Here is an 18,167-nt window from a genome sequence, read left to right as displayed (position 1 = left end):
GCATGATACCACTTATATGTGGAATCTGAAATATAACACAAGTGAACCTATCTGAAAAACAGACTCACAAACAGAAAACAGACTTGTGGTTGCCAAGGCAGGAAGAGGTGTGGGAGAAGGATGGAGTGGGACTTTGGGATTAGCATATGTGAACTATTATATATAGGATGGATAAACAATAATATCCTACTGTATAGCACAGGGAACTATATTCAATATCCTGTGATAAACCATAGTGGAGAGAATATGAGAATGAATGTATGTATGTGTTTTACTGAATCACTCTGCTGTACAGCAGAAATTAACACAACAGTGGAAATCAACTGTACTTCAATAAAGTAATTTTTCTTAAAAAAGAAAAGAAATGCTTCCTTTCTGGAGTTTCAGTTTTTGAACTCGCCATCCAGCTATGAGATCTTGGTGAACTACCATTACTCACTGATACCCAAAGAGAGATTCAGATGGGGCTCCCTGAGGGAGACGCTCAGGAAGCAGAGGAGGTTGCCCAGAGGAAAAACTGGCATAGCAGGTCAAGCCAGTCCAGGCTCTGATCAACTAAAACTTGCTTGTTGGTGGGTTAGCTGCTCTCAAGTCAACTGGGACAGCTATTCCCTCCCGGGCTTGCTGAATTGTGTGGGCTGAGCCATGAGAGAAAGAAAGGCAGCTTTCCAAGGGGGGATAAGTTCCTTGGATTGTGGGTCAAGGAGGGCAGACTCTGGATTTGAAATGACTTTATGATCTGCAGGGTCAGAGTTTTTGACAAAGTAATAAAGCCACCCAACCATGCCAATTTTGTGTAATAATGCTTTGCCTTCTTCTGCTGTTTGCCATTTATCATTGGTCATCAGGGATTGTGGCTATGCTAGAGTGAGCCCATTCCCAGGCCATAAAAGTCCACTGTAGTAATAGCAGAGGTTCATTTCACACAGTCATTTTCTAGGAGCTCTTCTGATCTGGCTGACCAGTGGCACTTTTATCTATTTGACCGGTGTGCTGAGTACAGGGGCGAATCTATCTAGAGAGGACAGGGAGGAGTCCAACTTGAAGTCAAAACTTATCTCAGAGAACCTGAGGACCTCTAGTTATTCCCACTGACTGCCTCATTTCTTAGACTATGAGCCAGAGTGTGGGGCCTGTAGTAAAGACTCTTACTAAGCCAGTATGTGCCCTTTGCCTGAAGGCTCTGTACAAAGTCCTTTAAGATGGTTTGTATTTCTAGCTCCTCTGTTCATGAAATTCTCCAGGAAAGAATACTGGAGTGGGTTGCCATTTTCTTCTCCAGGGGATATTCCTGAGCCAGGGATCGAACCTGGGTCTCCTGCATTGCAGGCAGAATCTTTACCATCTGAGCCACCAGAGAAGTCCATTTCTACCTTTACGAAACTTCAACTCTCTATCTCAATTTCTTGTTCACTCCTGACAGTTTGAAGCCCCCCCAAAATTAAAGCCTGTCACTGTTTCCACTGTTTCCCCATCTATTTGCCATGAAGTGATGGGACTGGATGCCATGATCTTAGTTTTCTGAATGTTGAGCTTTAAGCCAACTTGTTCACTCTCTTCTTTCACTTTCATCAGGAGGCTCTTTAGTTCTTCTTCGCCTTCCACTTCGATAAAAAATAAACTAAGAAAAAAGAGTTGAAGAGCCAACTGAAGACCACTCTGCCCACACCATGGCATCCTGAGCTAGGGAGCTGCTCAGGGACGACTCAGCTTTCTGAGCTCTGCTATAACACAAACTGAAGAACCAGAGAGATACCAGACCAACACAACGCAACACAAAGCCACTGAAGCACAAGCTGGCCAACAGCCAGCAGTGCCTTCCCACACAGTATCTGCCATCTGATGAATTCAGTTAGTAAACCCAAACACCACGTTACCCCTGTCACCAAATCAACCTGCTCACTGTACCATCTGTTTTAAAATACACTCAAGGTTTGTTTTGATCACATTTTGGTAAGGGAACAGACATGGAGACAACTGCCTTTTGAAAGAGACTTGTACTCAGAGTTCCCCAGTGAACAGGAGGCCCGATGGCACACAATGTCATGTTCAGGGAGAAGTTGAGAGAGAGTAAGAGAGGACCTGGGACTGTTATCACTTCAAAAGTGAGAAGTAACTAGAGGGGGACACTCCTACTCGGCAGAAAGTGAAACAGGCTGCAGCTTGTGGTTGAAGACTTGTAATAAGATTTCTTCATGCTCACAAAGACCCTGGGGAGGTGAGATGTCAACTACCTTGGGCCACTGGCACAGCCTAAGGATTCCAAGATGTCCATCAGCAATTGGAAAAATATAAAAAATAGTTTTTAATTTATTACAGCCTGCTACTCAGGAACCTCCTTCTGAGAACACCCCTGAGCTGCATGGCCCTACAGACCACACATTCCCTATCAGAGCCCCCAGCTTCTCTATACACTCCCCTCTAACACCTCTCTTGCTGACTCTTCCCTCAGGCTGTCTGAATCCTTGACTTACACAATCTTACAGGATCCTTGCCTAGGAGGGCTATTTCACCCATGCACCCTCCTGTCCACTCCTCCCACTGACTAAGTGCTATGCCTTTCCACACACTTCCTTCTGCATCTTCCCCTTGGGTTGATGTTCCAGCCACTGTTTATGTCCTACTGAGTCTTACTCCTCTGAATAGTCCTTCCTCCCTGGCATTTCCTGGAGGACCTTACTGAAGGTTATCTACACCCTCCACTTAAGAACCTTGTGCAAAGGCTTCCCTGGTGGTCCAGTGGTTAAGAATCCACCTGCCAATGCAGAAGACACAGGTTCAATCCCTGGTCCGGGAAGATTCCACATGCCACAGGGCAACTAAGCCCATGCACCACAACTACTGAAGCCCAGGGTTAACTACATCCACCACTACTACACTTTGTGTTGACTATATCATCATGCTGCTTTGCCCTGATGCCTGCACAGTTTAGAAGTCTTCTGTAGGTTAGGTGCTCCCTACACTCATGCATAGCCTTCCAGGTCTTACCACAGAACGGATATTCTTTCACTCGTGCAACTCCTGCCAAATGTTCCTCTTGGCAGGTGTCTTTGTCTTTCCATTCACTTTCTAATCCATCAGCCTCCAGAATGGCTGTACCTTCTATGCATGTGCCATCCTCGGACGGCTCTCCCCTAGAAAGTTTGCATCCTCCACTCAGGAACTTCCTGGTGAGGCCTTACCTAGGCTGCCTGCTTCAAGCACCTGTGCAGCTCCTGCTAGATTCTCAACTAGCTTATAGCATTTCCACCAATGCTCCCTCTGCCAAGACCTTTATTCACGTAAAAAGTCATTAGGTTTCAAATGCTAGCAGATAATTTTCTTTAAAAAAAAACACCTGTGTAGGACTAGCAAACACATCTGTTCTCCAGATTAGAACTGTGAGCTTTCACTCTGCAATTAATGCTCTAGGAAAGAATGTATTAGAGGTTACTACATGGTCCCCCATTTAAAAATTCTAATTTGGCACCACAAAGGCCCGTTCTAAAGAGTCATAGCCACATGACTGCAGGGCCTGTCTAACTCAAGAACCAGGGAAGCCTGTGGATACTGGAAGATTAAAACATGAAGATTTGCACCTATAGTCAATTAATCTATGACAAAGGAGGCAAGAATACACAATGGAGAAAAGACAGTCTCTTTATTAAGTGGTGCTGGGAAAGTAGATATCTACATGTAAGAGAATAAAATCAGAATACTAATACACAAAATTAAACTCAAAATGGATTATAAACATAAATTTAAGGCTGGATACTATAAAACTCTTAGAGGAAAATAGGCAGGACACTCTGACATAAGTTGAACCAATCTTTTTCAATTCACCTCCTAGAATAATGAAAATAAAAACAAAAATTAACAAATGAGATCTAATTTAACTTCAAAGCTCTGCACAGCAAAGGAAACCATAAACCAAAGAAAAACACAACATAAAGAATAAGGGGAAATATTTGCAAATGAAGCAACCAACAGGAGTTTAATTTCTAAACTATACAAACAGTTCATGTAGCTCATTGTCAAAACAAACAAACAAACAAAAAACAATCAAAGTGGGCAGAAGATCTAAATAGACCTTTGTTCAAAGAAGACATATAGGTGGCCAAAAAGCACATGAAAACATGCTCAAGACCACTAATTATTAGAGAAATGCAAATCAAAACTACAATGAGGTATCACCTCACGCCAGTCAGAAGGTCAAAATGGACATTATCAAAGAATTTACAAGAAATAAATGCTAGGGAAGGTGTAAAGAAAAGGGAACTCCCCCACATTGTTGGTAAGAATGTAAATTGGTATAATCATTATGGAGAACAGCATAGAGGTTCTTTAAAACTAAAAATAGAACTGTCATATGATCCAACAATCCTGCTACTGCTGCTACTGCTAAGTCACCTCAGTCGTGTCTGACTCTGTGCGACCCCATAGACGGCAGCCCACCAGGCTTCCCCGTCCCTGGGATTCTCCAGGCAAGAACACTGGAGTGGGTTGCCATTTCCTTCTCCAATGCATGAAAGTGAAAAGTGAAAGTGAAGTCACTTAGTCGTGTCCGACTCGAGCGACCCAATGGACTGCAGCCCACCAGGCTCCTCCGTCCATGGGATTTTCTAGGCAAAAGTACTGGAGTGGGGTGCATTACCTTTTCCGAATTCAATTGTAATTAGCCTCCAATTAAAATAAAAAATAAAAATAAATAAATTTTTTAAAAGAAGCAAACATAAATAAATAAAAATAACCTGGGGCTACACACACAAAAAATAATAACGATACCTGCACCTCAATGTTCATCGCTGCATTATTTACAACAGCCAGGTCATGGAAGCAACCTGAATGTTCACTGAGAGTAATAGATAAAGACATGGTGCATATATACTATGGAATATTACTCAGCTATTAAAAATAAGAGAGTGAGAGGGGCTTGGTTAAGGCCAGGAGGGTTTCATGGCTCTTGTAATAACCCACAAATCTGTGCAGTGAACATCTTGACAGTGAAGCATCTGTTAATATTTGGCTGAATGAGCACCAGTTGTCAAGAAATGTTTCTTGGATTAAACAAGCACCTACTTCACCAAGCTCTATGCACACCAGACACCGTTACTGTCAGACACTCCGGCAGAGGCTAAGCCAGTGCCAAGCTTCCATCAGTAGAGGAAGGAGGGAGATAGAGGGTGTCACTAGACAGAGGGGAGCAGAGAGGGAACCAAGGTGAAGACTGTGTGGTTCCCAGATGTAGCCCTGGCTTCCTCCTCTGCACAGCACTCTACCCCCACAAGGTGCAGCAGGCCAGGCCAGGGTTCTCACAGCCAGAGGCCCAAGCATCCAGCAATCACATGAGAACCAGGCCTGGCCGCCCCTTGGGGGACCTGTCCAAGCAGCTGGGGAGGGAGACACAGGCAGCCATCTGTTAAGGGTGTGGCCTGTGCCAGGCTCTGTGTTAAGTCACAGTTTATAGGCACATGGTGACTTCATCTCTGGGAAAACCCCAAGATGGAGGAACTCTGATTATCCCTGTTTTACAGATGAGGAAGCTGCTGCTCACAGGAAACAGACGGATGTCCAAGATCACACAGCCAGAAAGTGGTGAACTGGGATGGCGAACCCAGGTCCACTGACCCCACTGTTGAAGCCAGCTGGGCAGCCTCTGCCCAGTCCTGTATGACAGGCCAGGAGCAGCAGCGGGGGGCCCTTCGGCATCTGGTGAACGTCCACAGAGAGTGTCACAGCACTGGCTAAGAAGCCCCGTCTCAAGTCCCTTTTTTGGAATGAGATGGTAAAATAATACATGAACTCAACATGGCCATAATTCCTCTTATGTGTGTTTCTTTATGGTTTCCCCATCACTCTTCAATCTTCATGGAAAAGTCCTGCCCCATTAAGTTCACACTGACTGCTCTACCATCCTCTTCAATCACTCCCCTTGGCTTCACCTCCCACTTTTAGATGTTCCCCATCAGGAATAAAGCCTTAGGCTCTTCCCTCACGGTTTTCAGCCCCTCCCCCATTACCACCATCCTTCGGGGAATTCAAGAGGCCCTCTGCGCGCCAACCTCCCAACCTCCCTGGTCTGGACTCCTTCAGAGCCAGTGAGGAAGTCCTGCCCCGCAACCTCAGCCAGCGACTCCCCCCAGGACCACACCCCATACTGTCACCATCGGAAACTGCTCCCCGATTTCAGGATTCCAGCATCCCTCCCTAACCACCCACTCCACCCCTCCATCCCTCATGAGAGGACCCCCCTGCCACCCCATGTCACCCAGACACCTCAAGGACAAATGACAGAAAGCAAGCAGTTACAAGCACAGCCATGAACACTTTAATAGCAGCGCTAAGGGCAGAAGACCAGGCCTCCCTCCTCTGTGGGCAGTCTGGGGCGAGATGAAGCTACTGATGAGGTGTGGCTGGACTCAGGGGCCTGGGCATCCCTAATTCTCAGGAGCGGGTGGTGAAGCTTCAGGCTGAGAGAAGGCACGGGGCTGGAAGAGGCGGCGGAGATTCTCATTGTTGATCAGCGCCATCTGCACGTGCTCCGGGCCGATGCACACCTTGTGGTTGGTGCAGGCCTCCTTCCCCGCCTGGTCCAGGATGTTGGCTATCAGGTACTCAAGGACTGCGGTCAGGAACACGGGCGTCGCTGAGCTCAGGTGGTTGGTGAACTGACTTCGCAGGAGGCGGTCCACGTGGCTCACAGGGAACTGCAGCCCGGCCCTGGTGGAACGGGAGAGGGAGTGTCTCCTGCTGCGACGGCGGTTCCAGAGGTGTCTTCCCGGAGACATGGTGTCGGCTGGATGCTGCCTCTATCAGCTCAGACTGATGATACCTCTGGCTGGGGCCTCCTGAGATGCCAGTGTCTCTCTGCTGGCTGTGTCCCCTTGCTCAGGTCTCTTATTGCTCAGGGAGCTGCCTTTGTGACAGCTCAGGCTTTGTGATGTCATCAGTAGCCAATTGGCCCTGACCAGGACTGGCCTAGAAATGGCTGATAGGAAATCTGGTCTCTCTGTTGAAAAGACCATCTCTTGAAGGGAAGTTTTAACTTTCTGTCAGACTACAACATTCTAGCTAAAAATGTGTTTCAATGAAAAACTAATCTATGTCTGTAAAACACAACTCTGGGTTATTTCATTCCAGTCTTACATCATCTTTGAGCCCTTTTACATCCTTTTGGAAGCCTGTAGGTCACTGATACAACCTTTGCTCAAGGCTCAATTTCCTTTTCATACAGCAATCAAACAATCTGGCCTCTATTAATGTATTTATCCTACTATTTCTGATCAATATTACTTTTCCATTCTTTGGTTTCTCTTGTCAACTAGTTATAACATCTGCCCATTTCCTTATGTGATAAATGCTTTAATACATGTTCCTATCTAGGTAAGTGTCAGGATTTTATACTTATTTGATAATTATCTTTGTTTTGGAAGACACACCCATATGTCCAATTGTTCCACCTATCATGGCCATGTGACTTCAATGACAGAGATGTAAACTACATGAAAATTTAAAGCCCAGACATGTCTTTTCCTGGCTCTCCAATGTGAATTCAACATATCAGTAACACATCATTGACTCTTTTTGTAATTTTTGTTTTCCTCTCTACTGATTTAATATATCTATTGTGTTTTTGGCTCCTTTACAGCTAATAAGCTATTTCCTGCTATTGATAGTCATGGTTGGTAATCTGGTTTTTAGTTTTCCTTGTATTTTTTTGTTAAGGTGAAGTCCATGTAACATAAAATTCACCATTTCAGCAATTTTAAGAGTAGTAATTCAGTGTTTTTGTTACAAATACATTCATGATGTTGTGAAAATATCTGTTCAAATTCCAGGATAGTTTCTTTAACCCCCAAAGAAATTCCAAACCCATTAAGCAGTAAGGCCTTATTCCTCAATCCCCACAAGCCCTGGCAAACACTCTACTTCCTGTCTCTATGGGTTGGCCTATACTAGACATTTTATATAAATGGACTCATATAATATGGGGCAGTGTGTATCTTATTTCTTTCATGTAGCACATTTTCAAGGTTCATCCACATTATAGCAGGTATCAGTACTTCAGAAATTTTTATAGCTGAAAAACAGTCCATTATATATATATATCGGAGAAGGCAATGGCACCCCACTCCAGTACTCTCGCCTGGAAAATCCCATGGATGGAGGAGTCTGGTAGGCTGCAGTCCATGGGGTCACTAAGAGTTGTACACGACTAAGTGACTTCACTTTCAATTTTCACTTTCATGCATTGGAGAAGGAAATGGCAACCCACTCCAGTGTTCTCGCCTGGAGAATCCCAGGGGCGGGGGAGCCTGGTGGGCTGCCGTCTGTGGGGTCACACAGAGTTGGACATGACTGAAGTGACTTAGCATAGCATAGTGCATATGGGAGAAGGCAATGGCATCCCACTCCAGTACTCTTGCCTGGAAAATCCCATGGAAGGAGGAGCCTGGTAGGCTGCAGTCCATGGGGTCACTAAGAGTCGGACATGACTGAGCGACTTCACTTTCCCTTTTCACTTTCATGCATTGGAGGAGGAAATGGCAACCCACTCCAGTGTTCTTGCCTGGAGAATCCCAGGGATGGCGGGGCCTGGTGGACTGCCGTCTATGGGGTCGCACAGAGTCGGACACGACTAAGAAGCAACTTAGCAGCAGTAGCATAGCATATATATATGTGTGTGTGTGTGTGTCTCTGTGTACATATGTGTGTATATGTATGAGTGTGTGTGTGTGTGTGTATTTATATATACATGGGCTTCCCTGATAGCTCAGCTGGTAAAGAATCCACAGTGGGGGAGACCTGGGTTCGATCCCTGGGTTGGGAAGATCCCCTGGAGGAGAGCATGGCAACCCACTTCAGTATTCTTGCCTAGAGAATCCCCATGGTCAGAGGAGCCTGGCGGGCTGCAGTCCATGGGATTGCAAAGAGTTAGATATGATTGAGTCACTCATGATTGAGTGACTAGGCACAGTGTGTGTGTGTGTGTATATATATATATATCATATTTTTGGTTTTTCCATTCACCAACTGATAGACATGTGAATTACTTTTGGCTATTAAAAATAATGCCACTATAAACATTTATGTAAAAGCTCTTCTGTTAACACATGACTTCAATTTTTTTTTTTTTAAATGCAGATTTTTAAGGTTTTCTTTTTTTAGTATTTTAAAATATTGAATTTGTTATAATACTGCTTCTGTTTTTTATTTGTTTTGGGTTTTTTTGGCCACAAGGCATGTGGGATCTTAGCTTCCTGACCAGGGATCAAACCCATACCCCCTGCATTGGAAGGAGACGTCTTAACCACTGGACTGCCAGAGAAGTCCCTGGCTTCAATCTTCTTATGTATATACCTAAAAGTACAACTGTTTGGTCATGTGGTGAGACTTTTTATTTATGATCTGACCATTTGAAGCTCTCTCTAGATTGACAGTTTGTAGAGATCTAGTTCTCACTGGGTGAGAAACAACATAGAACCTGGTTCATCCGTCTTTTTTGTCTATTTTTGAGCTCAAATTAATGAACAAGTTCATGTCCTCTGGGAGGCTTACTGTTTCTATGTTTATACTTGACCTATGGCTGAAATTGTAGAATTGAAGCTATAAGCTCTATTTCTCTCTGCCTGTATATCTGTGCCTGTAATTCAGAAATGCTTTCACAAACTCTGTGTACATAAAGCTTTCCTACCTCTACATAGTATTAACATAGATTATAAATTATCTGAAATTAATGGGGCTCAGTTCTGACTGGCATATTTAAACACTTGCTTACATATATTGACTATTCCTAAAATTTCCTAAAATAAGGAAACTGAATTTCTGACCTTTTAAATACACTATTAAAAATATACAAAATAATATATATGTGAAATTAAAAATATATTGGAGAAGGAAATGGCAACCCACTCCAGTATTCTTGCCTGGAAAATCCCATGGACAGGAGCCTGGTGGGCTACCATCCAGGGGGTTGCAAAGAGTCGGATACACTTATGTAAGTCCTAAGGATTTGTGTTTATTTAAAACTGAGTTTATGAAATACTGTATTGTCCTTTTGCTTAACAGATAGCCTTGCTACTACCATTCATGTTTACATGGGTGCCTACTGGTGAATCCTTGAGGCTGGCTTCCCCTCTATCCATATTCAACTCTGCCTTAGGTGGGACACTCTCTCTACTCCTGGCCCTCCTGGCAGATTCCTCCCTAGGCTGATGGACTGCACCTCCTGCCATGCCCTCCCTGAGGCCAGCTGCACCTTTCACACCTGCACTTCTCACCATATTTTCCTCTAGGACAGATGCAGACTCCACCATCCACTTCCTTCCACGTCCTCCTCTAGGCAGAAGTATCCCCATCCTCTGCACTTACCTTCTTAAGGTTCACTTGCTCTCTGAACTCATGGAGTACCTGCTGGATCCTGCCCTACCATGATGCACTTAGAACCGAGCCCTCCCTTAGCTGCACCTTCCAGCCACGCACCTCCAGGTGCCCTGTCGCCTAAGTGGATGCCCACCCTCCCATGCTCCTCCTCCTGAGTCCTACCCTGGGCTGGCTGTAACCTCCACCCATGCCTCACCTAACAAGTATGACCAACAGTTGGCTGCAGCCTCCATCTGGGCACCTGCTGTCAGTCTGCCCCTCAACAGAATGCTGCCTCCATTCATGCACTTCCAGCCTATTCCTCCTCTAGACTGGCTGAAACCTCCATCTTTGCATCTCCTTCTGAATCTTCCTCTAGACTAGTTGAAATCAACTCTCCTGCTCTTCCGGCCACATCCTTCCTTACAATGGCTGCTTTCTGCACTGATGATGCTCCTCCTCCTTACTTCTCCCGCAGGCTGGACACAACCTCTCTGGCTGCATGTATTGTCAGTTTATCCTGTAGGAGGCAGCTCCACTGCTCGCCCAGCTTCTGCTTCTCTTGGGATGGATGCTCCCTCTACCCCTGCACCTCCTGCCTTTTCCTCATCTAGGTTGACTATGCACTTCAACTGGGAAGCACTCGCCATGGCCCCCTTGGGCTAGTGTAACCATCCACTGATGCACTTTCTGTCGAGTCTTCCTTTAACCTCCCTGCTCCCTCTTTTCACGCACCACCTGCTAAATCCTTGTCTAGGCTTGATTTTTCTCTCCGACCATGTACTTCCTAATGGCTTGCCCACGTCGGCTCCACCCTGTACCACATAACACATGCTACACATCCTCAGCCACACACACCCTGCCATATCCTCCTCTCAGCTAGATGGTCACTACAGCCACACACCTCCTGCCGGATTCTACCTTAGGATGGCTTCACCTTTGTCCAATTGTGTATGTTTTCTTATCCCTCCCCTAGGTGAGAAAGTCACTAAAACTCCATACCTTCTGTGTCCTCCATGAGTCTGGTGACACCCCTCACCCATGAGCCTCCTGCTCAGTCCTCACCAGGGTAAGTGAGTCTCATCCTAGACTGGATATTTTCTTTTTTTATTTTCAAGCAGAGGATAACTGCTTTTCAATGTAACAGTTTCTGCAGTACAACAACTGTTAATCAGCCATAAGTATACAAACATCCCTTCCTGAGCCTCCCCAGACTGGATGCCGCCTTCATTTATGCATTTCTTAAAACGTCCTCCTGTCTGCTGTCCACTCCTCCTGCCCAAGCTCTTTCTGCCTAGTCCTTCCCCAGGCTGACTGAGTCCTCTAGACACGTAGGTCCTCTTTACATGGCTGCCTTCGATCCATATACTTCCTTCTGGGTCCTTCCTAGACTGGCTGCACCCAACTAACGTTGACTGTGTCCAACCCTAGGATGGATGCTCCCTGGACCCACGCACGTCTTGCTGACTCTTCCTAGAGGCTGTCTGCACCCTCCTCTCATTCGCTTTTTTAATGTCACCCCTTAGGCCAGCTGCTCCCTTCACCTATTTCCATGCTGCGTCATCTTCGCCAAACCTGGGTGACACCCTGATTCATGCATTTCCTGCTGGGTCCTCCTTATACTGGCTGCTCCTACTACCCATGACTTGGCAGCCAGATAGGCTGCCATACTTCCTGCACACTCCACCTTTGCAACTCCTGGGAAGACCTCCCCTACAGTAGATACTCTCTTCAGCCATGTGCTTCCTGCCATGTGCTTTCCTGGACTATGTGTTCCTTCCATCTATGCACTGCTGGTCTGTTCCTCCCCTAGACAGACTGCCCGCCCCTAGTGCAGGCACCACCTGACAATTCCCCTTCTAGACTGTGTGCACCAGCCACCATTTCACCTTCTGCTGACTCCTTGCTGTGCCCTGTATCTACAAATCTCCTAAAGATTCCTCCAGCCACGCACTTCCAGCCCAGTCTTCTGGCTGCACCCTCCATGCTTACAGATCTTTTTGATCCCTCCAGTAATTTGCCTGCAACTTCCATGTATGGAGTGCCTGCTAGACTCTCACATGGAATGCTTGCTTACTGCAAACATGAACTTCCGGCCAGTCCTGCCTGCTAAGTCGCCTCAGTCATGTCCGGCTCTTTGCGACACTATAGATCATAGCCTGCAAGGCTCCTCTGTCCATGGGATTCTCCAGGCAAGAATATTGGAGTGGATTGCCATGCCCTCCTCCAGGGATCTTCCCCACCCAGGGATGGAACTGGCTCCTCTTATGTCTCCTGCATTGGCAGGCAGGTTCTTTACCACTAGCACCACCTGGGAAGCCCTAGTGATAATGCCAATCCTATCTGAGGCTGAATACTACACCTCTTCTCATGAACTTCTGCTCCATTCACTGCTTTATATGCTGTTGGTTCTTTAAAAGGACTCGAATACTCCCTCAAGCCTTCTTCTTCCTGCCCTACCACCCTTAGGATGCATGCTCCCTCCACCCACTGCACCTCTTGACTAGTCTTTCCGAACTCTCCATACACGCACCTGCTGATGACTGCCCCACAAGCACTCATGGGCTTCCTGCTGGTTCTCTTAGACTCACTGCATGTTTCTCTCATGCACTGCCTACAGGCCTTCCTCCTAAGCTGGCTGAACCTTCCTATCCTATAACTATTGCCACTTCTTCCACTAGATTCTCCCTTGACCAATGATCCTACTTGATCCCACTTGATTCTACTATAAGCTGGGTGTTTTCTCAACCCATGTATTTTTTGCAATTTCCTTCCTTCTGCTGGATATTCCCTCTTCTCATGTACTTCCATGTATCTCGGCCTCTTGGAAGGCTGTCATCACCATCCATAGATCATCTTCCAGTACCTCCCCTTGGGTGGTTGCAGTGTACATATCTGTGTACCCTGACATGCCCTATCCTAGGCTGGCTTCATCTCCACTCATGAACCTTTGGTCTTCCCGTTGGCTCTAGGCTCCCTCCACCCATTATCTGCCCACATAGTCCTACCATGATCTCTATGTTCCCTCTTCCCTTGCATCTCTTGCCAAGACATTAATCTGGATGCTTCCTCTTTCCATATACATCTTGGTGGATTTTTTACCCAGGCTGGCAGTATCCTCCAGCCACACACATCCTACCTGATCCTCCAACAGCCTGGCTACACCTTTCAGCATGCATCTCTTGCTGGCATCCTATAAGCTAGCTTCATTCTATACCTACACCCTTCTATATGGCAGATGATCCTCCTTAGGCTGGCTGTACTGTGCACACAAACAACTACTGCGATGTGCTTGCCCTAGGCTGGCAGCAATGTACAATAATGGACCTTCTCACATTCTTAGCCCAAGACTCACGCTTTCTCCACCCATGCAGATCTTACCATGCCCTCCTTTAAGGTGTCTGTAAACACCTTTAATGAACCCCCAAAACCTCTCCCAGACTGGATGCTTTCCACCTACACACTTACTGCCCGATCTCCTTTGGATGGTATTCCCCCACCCCCACCAAGCATGAATGCTATCCGAGTCCCTCCCTAGGCATAAAGTTCATCTCATCCATGCTCCTTTTACCTACTCATCCTCCAGGCTGCCTTTACACATTGTGTCCTTCCAGATCTTTCACATAATCACCTCCATACAGAACTCATGCACCACTGGCCATGTCCTACACATTCTGGCTGCATCCTTGGATACACCTTCACCAGAATACTCTTCTAGCCTGCATCCTTTCTCCACCTATTCACCCCCATGCCCTCCCTAGCCTAGCTAAATGATTCAGTCATACACTTCTGGTGACTCTCCCTGAGCTAGATATAAACTTCCTGATTGACAGGGATCTCAGGTTCTCCACCAGGCTAGTTGCTCCCCTCTCCCATGAACTACATTCTGGTCTACCACTTGGCTGGATAATGGTTTGCCCATAAACCACCTACCTGATCTGCCACAGGATTAATATTCCGTCCACCGCCCTCCCCCTGACCCTGCCACCAAGATCTCACCTAGCCTGAATATTCCCTTTTCTCTGATCTTTCTGGTTTCTGACAGAGGCTGGCTGCATCCTCTAATGATGCGTATGCAACCCAGTCTTACCACAGCCTGGCTACACTTATAACCCATGGATCCTCTGGGCTCATGTTCCCTACACTAGCCGAAACTTCATCCATGAATCTCCTACTAGAGGCATTCTACACCCACGGTCCACCTGCGATCTCTTTCTGTATTTTCGATGATCCATTCACTGTTCACTTCTTCCCGATCTTCCTCTAGGTTGGCTGCAATCTCCACAAATGTATCTCGTCCCAAATCCTCCCCTAGACTGGATGCCTTCATGCATACATATTCTTCCTTATCCTCCTCCAAGTTTTTAATTCCTTCCAATAAGGTACCTCCTCTATCATTTTCCCCTAGCCTAGAGTCTCCCTTCATCCATGCACTTTCCACAAGATCTTCTGCTTGAATGGCTGTCCCCACTGTTGATCAATGCTCTCCCTAGGCACTGTGTCTGTGTTAGTCACTCAGTCGTGTCCAACTCTTTGTGACCCCATGGACTGTAGCCCAGCAGGCTCCTCTGCCCATGGAATTCTCCAGGCAAGAATACTGGAGTGGGTTGCCATTCCCTTCTCCAGGAGATCTTCCTGACCCAGGGATCAAACCCAGGTCCCCTGCATTGCAGGCAGATTCTTTACTGTCTGAGCTATAAGGGAGACCCTTAAAGCTTCCCTAGGCATGAAGCTCCCTAAAACTATGTACTTCCTGCCTGGTTGTCTACTAGGCTAGCTTAACTGTGAACCCAACATCTCGCCAAGTCCTCCACAATGCTGGCTGCATTCTATACCAATGCACCTCCTACCCTGTCCTTCCCTTTACAGTTTGTACTCTGATCTGAATGTCCTCCAGAATACTTTCCTAGCCTAGATGTTCCTTCTACTCCAGCAGCTCTTGTCATGTCCTCTAGGTTTCCTGCACCCTCTATACATATACCTCCTGTGAGGCCTTACCTAGGATGGATGCACCCTTCATCCAGCTACTTCGTGTTGGAACTCTCTTAAGCTGACTGCACCAATAATTTATGCATTTCAGCTGAATCCTCCTTTAGGCTGAATACCTCCCCCATCCATGTATTTCCTGTCAGAATATACACTAGGCTGCCTGCAGTCTCTATCTATGCACATTCTGCAGTCTAGCCCTAGACTTTCTTCACTGATACACCTACTGTCATACTCCAACCACCCCAGCTGAATCTCCATCCAGGCATGTCCTGCCAGGTAGGTCCTCAGTCTCTTGGGGATGCTGTAACAAAATACCACAGACTTGAGTAGCCTTTGAACAACAGGCATGTTTTGCCCACAGTTCTGGAGGCTGAAAGTTTAATAGCACAGCACGGGGATGGTCAAGTGAGGGCCTTCTCCTAGGTCCCAGGCTCCTCATGGTATGTTCACGTGGCCAAAGGGCAAAGGGTGTCCCTGGAGCCTCTTTTGTAAGGCAATAAATTACACTCATGAGGCTCCACCCCTCAGGGCTTGAACATCTCCTGAAACAGACTTCCCTGGTGATCCAGTGGTTAAGAATCCACCTTCCAATGCATGGGATGCAGGTTCAATCCCTGGTCAGGGGAACTAAGATCCCACAAGCTGCGGAGTAACTAAGCCTGGGCACCAAAACTACTGAATACCACATACTGCAACAAAGATCCCACGTGCTACAATGAGGATCTGATGCAGCCAAATAAGTATTTTAAAAACACACACACACACACATAAAACACCTCCTAACAGTCCCACTCACTAATGCCACCACATCAGGCATTAGGATATGAATTTTCAGGGACACAGACCTTCAGACTGTAACATCTTCCCCTAGTGTCGTGCACTCTACAGCCAGGTGCCTCCTGCTGGGTCCTCTCTGAGGTAGGGTAGTCCCTCGTCAAAGGTCTCTATCGTGTTTCTTCTACAATCTTGCATACTCCCTCCTCCATCAATGTTCTCCTGTTTGGACATATCTGCAACTGGGTACATCAACCATGCACCTTCTTCCATATCCTATGAATAAGCTGCTTGTGCACCCCCTTCTCATGTACTTCTGGCTGGGTCTTACCTTAACCTGGCTACAGACTGCACTGATTCATCTCCTGCTATGCCTTTTCCTAGGCTGCTGACACTCTACAGCACCTCCTCCCAGGTGATCCCAAGACAGGCTGCACCCTGCACCCACACACTTCCACCAGATGCTTCCCTATGATGGCTGCACCCTCCATTCATGTACTACCTGCCATGCCTCACCCTGGGCTTCATGCTCCCCTCACTCATGGACTTCCTATTGGAGGTGACATAAAGCCAGCTGTACCTTTTGCATGGCCTTCCCAGGTGGCTCAGAGGTAAAGAATTCACCTGCAATGCAGGAAATTCGGGTTCTATCCCTGGGTTGGGAAGATCCTCTAGAGTAGGTAATGGCAGCCCACTCCAGTATTCCTGCAAGGGAAATCCCATGGACAGAGGAGCCTGGGGGGGCTATAGTTCATGGGGTCTCAAAGAGTCAAATACAACTCAGCAACTAAACAACAACAACCTTTCACATAGGCAGCTACTGCAAAGTGGTCCTCTAGGGCATATACTTCCTCCAACCCCTCATATCTTGTCAAGTCATACGCCCTCTGCCATATCTTACATAGGTTGGAACTTTTACTTAGGCTAAGCGTACCATTTCCTCCCCTAGGCTGTCTGCATCTACTATCCATGCACCTGTGGCCGAGTCATCTCCTACTCTGGACACTCCCTATGCCAATTTCCTTCCTGCAAGATTCTACCCAAGAATGCCTGCAACCTACATTCCTGCACGTCTTTCTGGTCTTCCCCTAAGTTGGAAGCTCCTTGAACATGCACCTTAGGCCAGTCTATTACCAAAGCTTGCAACCAAGCACCTCCCTCAAGGTCCCTCTGGACAAGGCTGATGAAATGTTGTCCCTAATATAAGTAAGTTTAGGCTGGTTTGACTACAAGAGCTGGGCCCTAAACTTTACATAAATTTCCCTCAAATTTGCTCCATCTCAGGCCCAAATCTCTGCTTCACAGGCCCAGAAATAAACATTTTCTATTTTTACAATGTCTAACACAGTTTATAAAGGCTCACGAACCACCCAAGGAGTTTTCAGCATGCTTTGCCTCTTTCCACAGCGTGTCTCCCATGGTCTCTACATATAATAACTCTGCTTATTCATACCTTCAATGAGAGGTTTCTGTCTTGGATTTTGAGCATATTTTTATTACAATACTTCTTAATAAAATCTTTCCTTACTAATCTTTAGACTTACTTTTTTTTTTCTTTTTTTACCTTGACAATATGGTGTTAGTCGCTCAGTTGTGTCCACCTCTTTGTGACTCCACGGACTGCAGCCCACCAGGCTCCTCTGTCCATGGGGTTCTCAAGGCAAGAATCCTGGAGTAGGTAGCCATTCCCTTCTCAAGGGGATCTTTCTAACCCAGGGATCAAACCAGTCTCCAGCATTGCAGGCGGATTCTTAACCATCTTAACCATCTGAGCCACCAGGGTCAATATGGTGACATGACTCAAATGGAGTGGCGCTTGCAACCTTAGACCTACTGTTTTCAGCTAGTTAATAATGCTGGCCTCCAGGACTCTGTGCAAGCTTTTTGTGACTGGAGTAATCAGGATTCCTGGTGGGGAGTCACAACTCCTTGTCCCTTCTTCCAGACATCTGTCTTTCTTAATACAGTAAGGACTTGACCTTAATTCCCCCGACTTTCAAACTTTTATGGTTTCTGTCTTCCATGTTTGTGTTACTGAGTGGGGGTAAATGACCTTGAATCTT

General features: G+C 46.5%; 1 protein-coding gene and 1 long non-coding RNA gene across 3 annotated transcripts in view; both read right to left on the bottom strand.

Moving 5' to 3' along the window:
- The window catches only part of LOC123331766, a 52,095-nt gene that overhangs the window by 11,671 nt on the left and 22,257 nt on the right, over window positions 1-18,167 (bottom strand). The window lies entirely within an intron of this gene.
- LOC102412097 (histone H2A-beta, sperm-like) lies at window positions 6,285-7,810 on the bottom strand. The gene has a single exon (XM_025276438.3). The coding sequence runs from the start codon at window positions 6,765-6,767 to the stop codon at window positions 6,417-6,419; it is 351 nt and encodes a 116-aa protein (XP_025132223.2). The 5' UTR covers window positions 6,768-7,810; the 3' UTR covers window positions 6,285-6,416.

The sequence above is a fragment of the Bubalus bubalis genome, chromosome X (genome assembly GCF_019923935.1).
Source record: "Bubalus bubalis isolate 160015118507 breed Murrah chromosome X, NDDB_SH_1, whole genome shotgun sequence".
NCBI classification, from domain to species: domain Eukaryota; kingdom Metazoa; phylum Chordata; class Mammalia; order Artiodactyla; family Bovidae; genus Bubalus; species Bubalus bubalis.
This window is presented reverse-complemented; position numbering and strand designations above follow the sequence as displayed.

Coding starts and splice junctions, on each gene's coding strand:
- LOC102412097 (XM_025276438.3), bottom strand. CDS start 6,767: ATGTCTCCGGGAAGACACCTCTGGAACCGCCGTCGCAGCAGGAGACAC.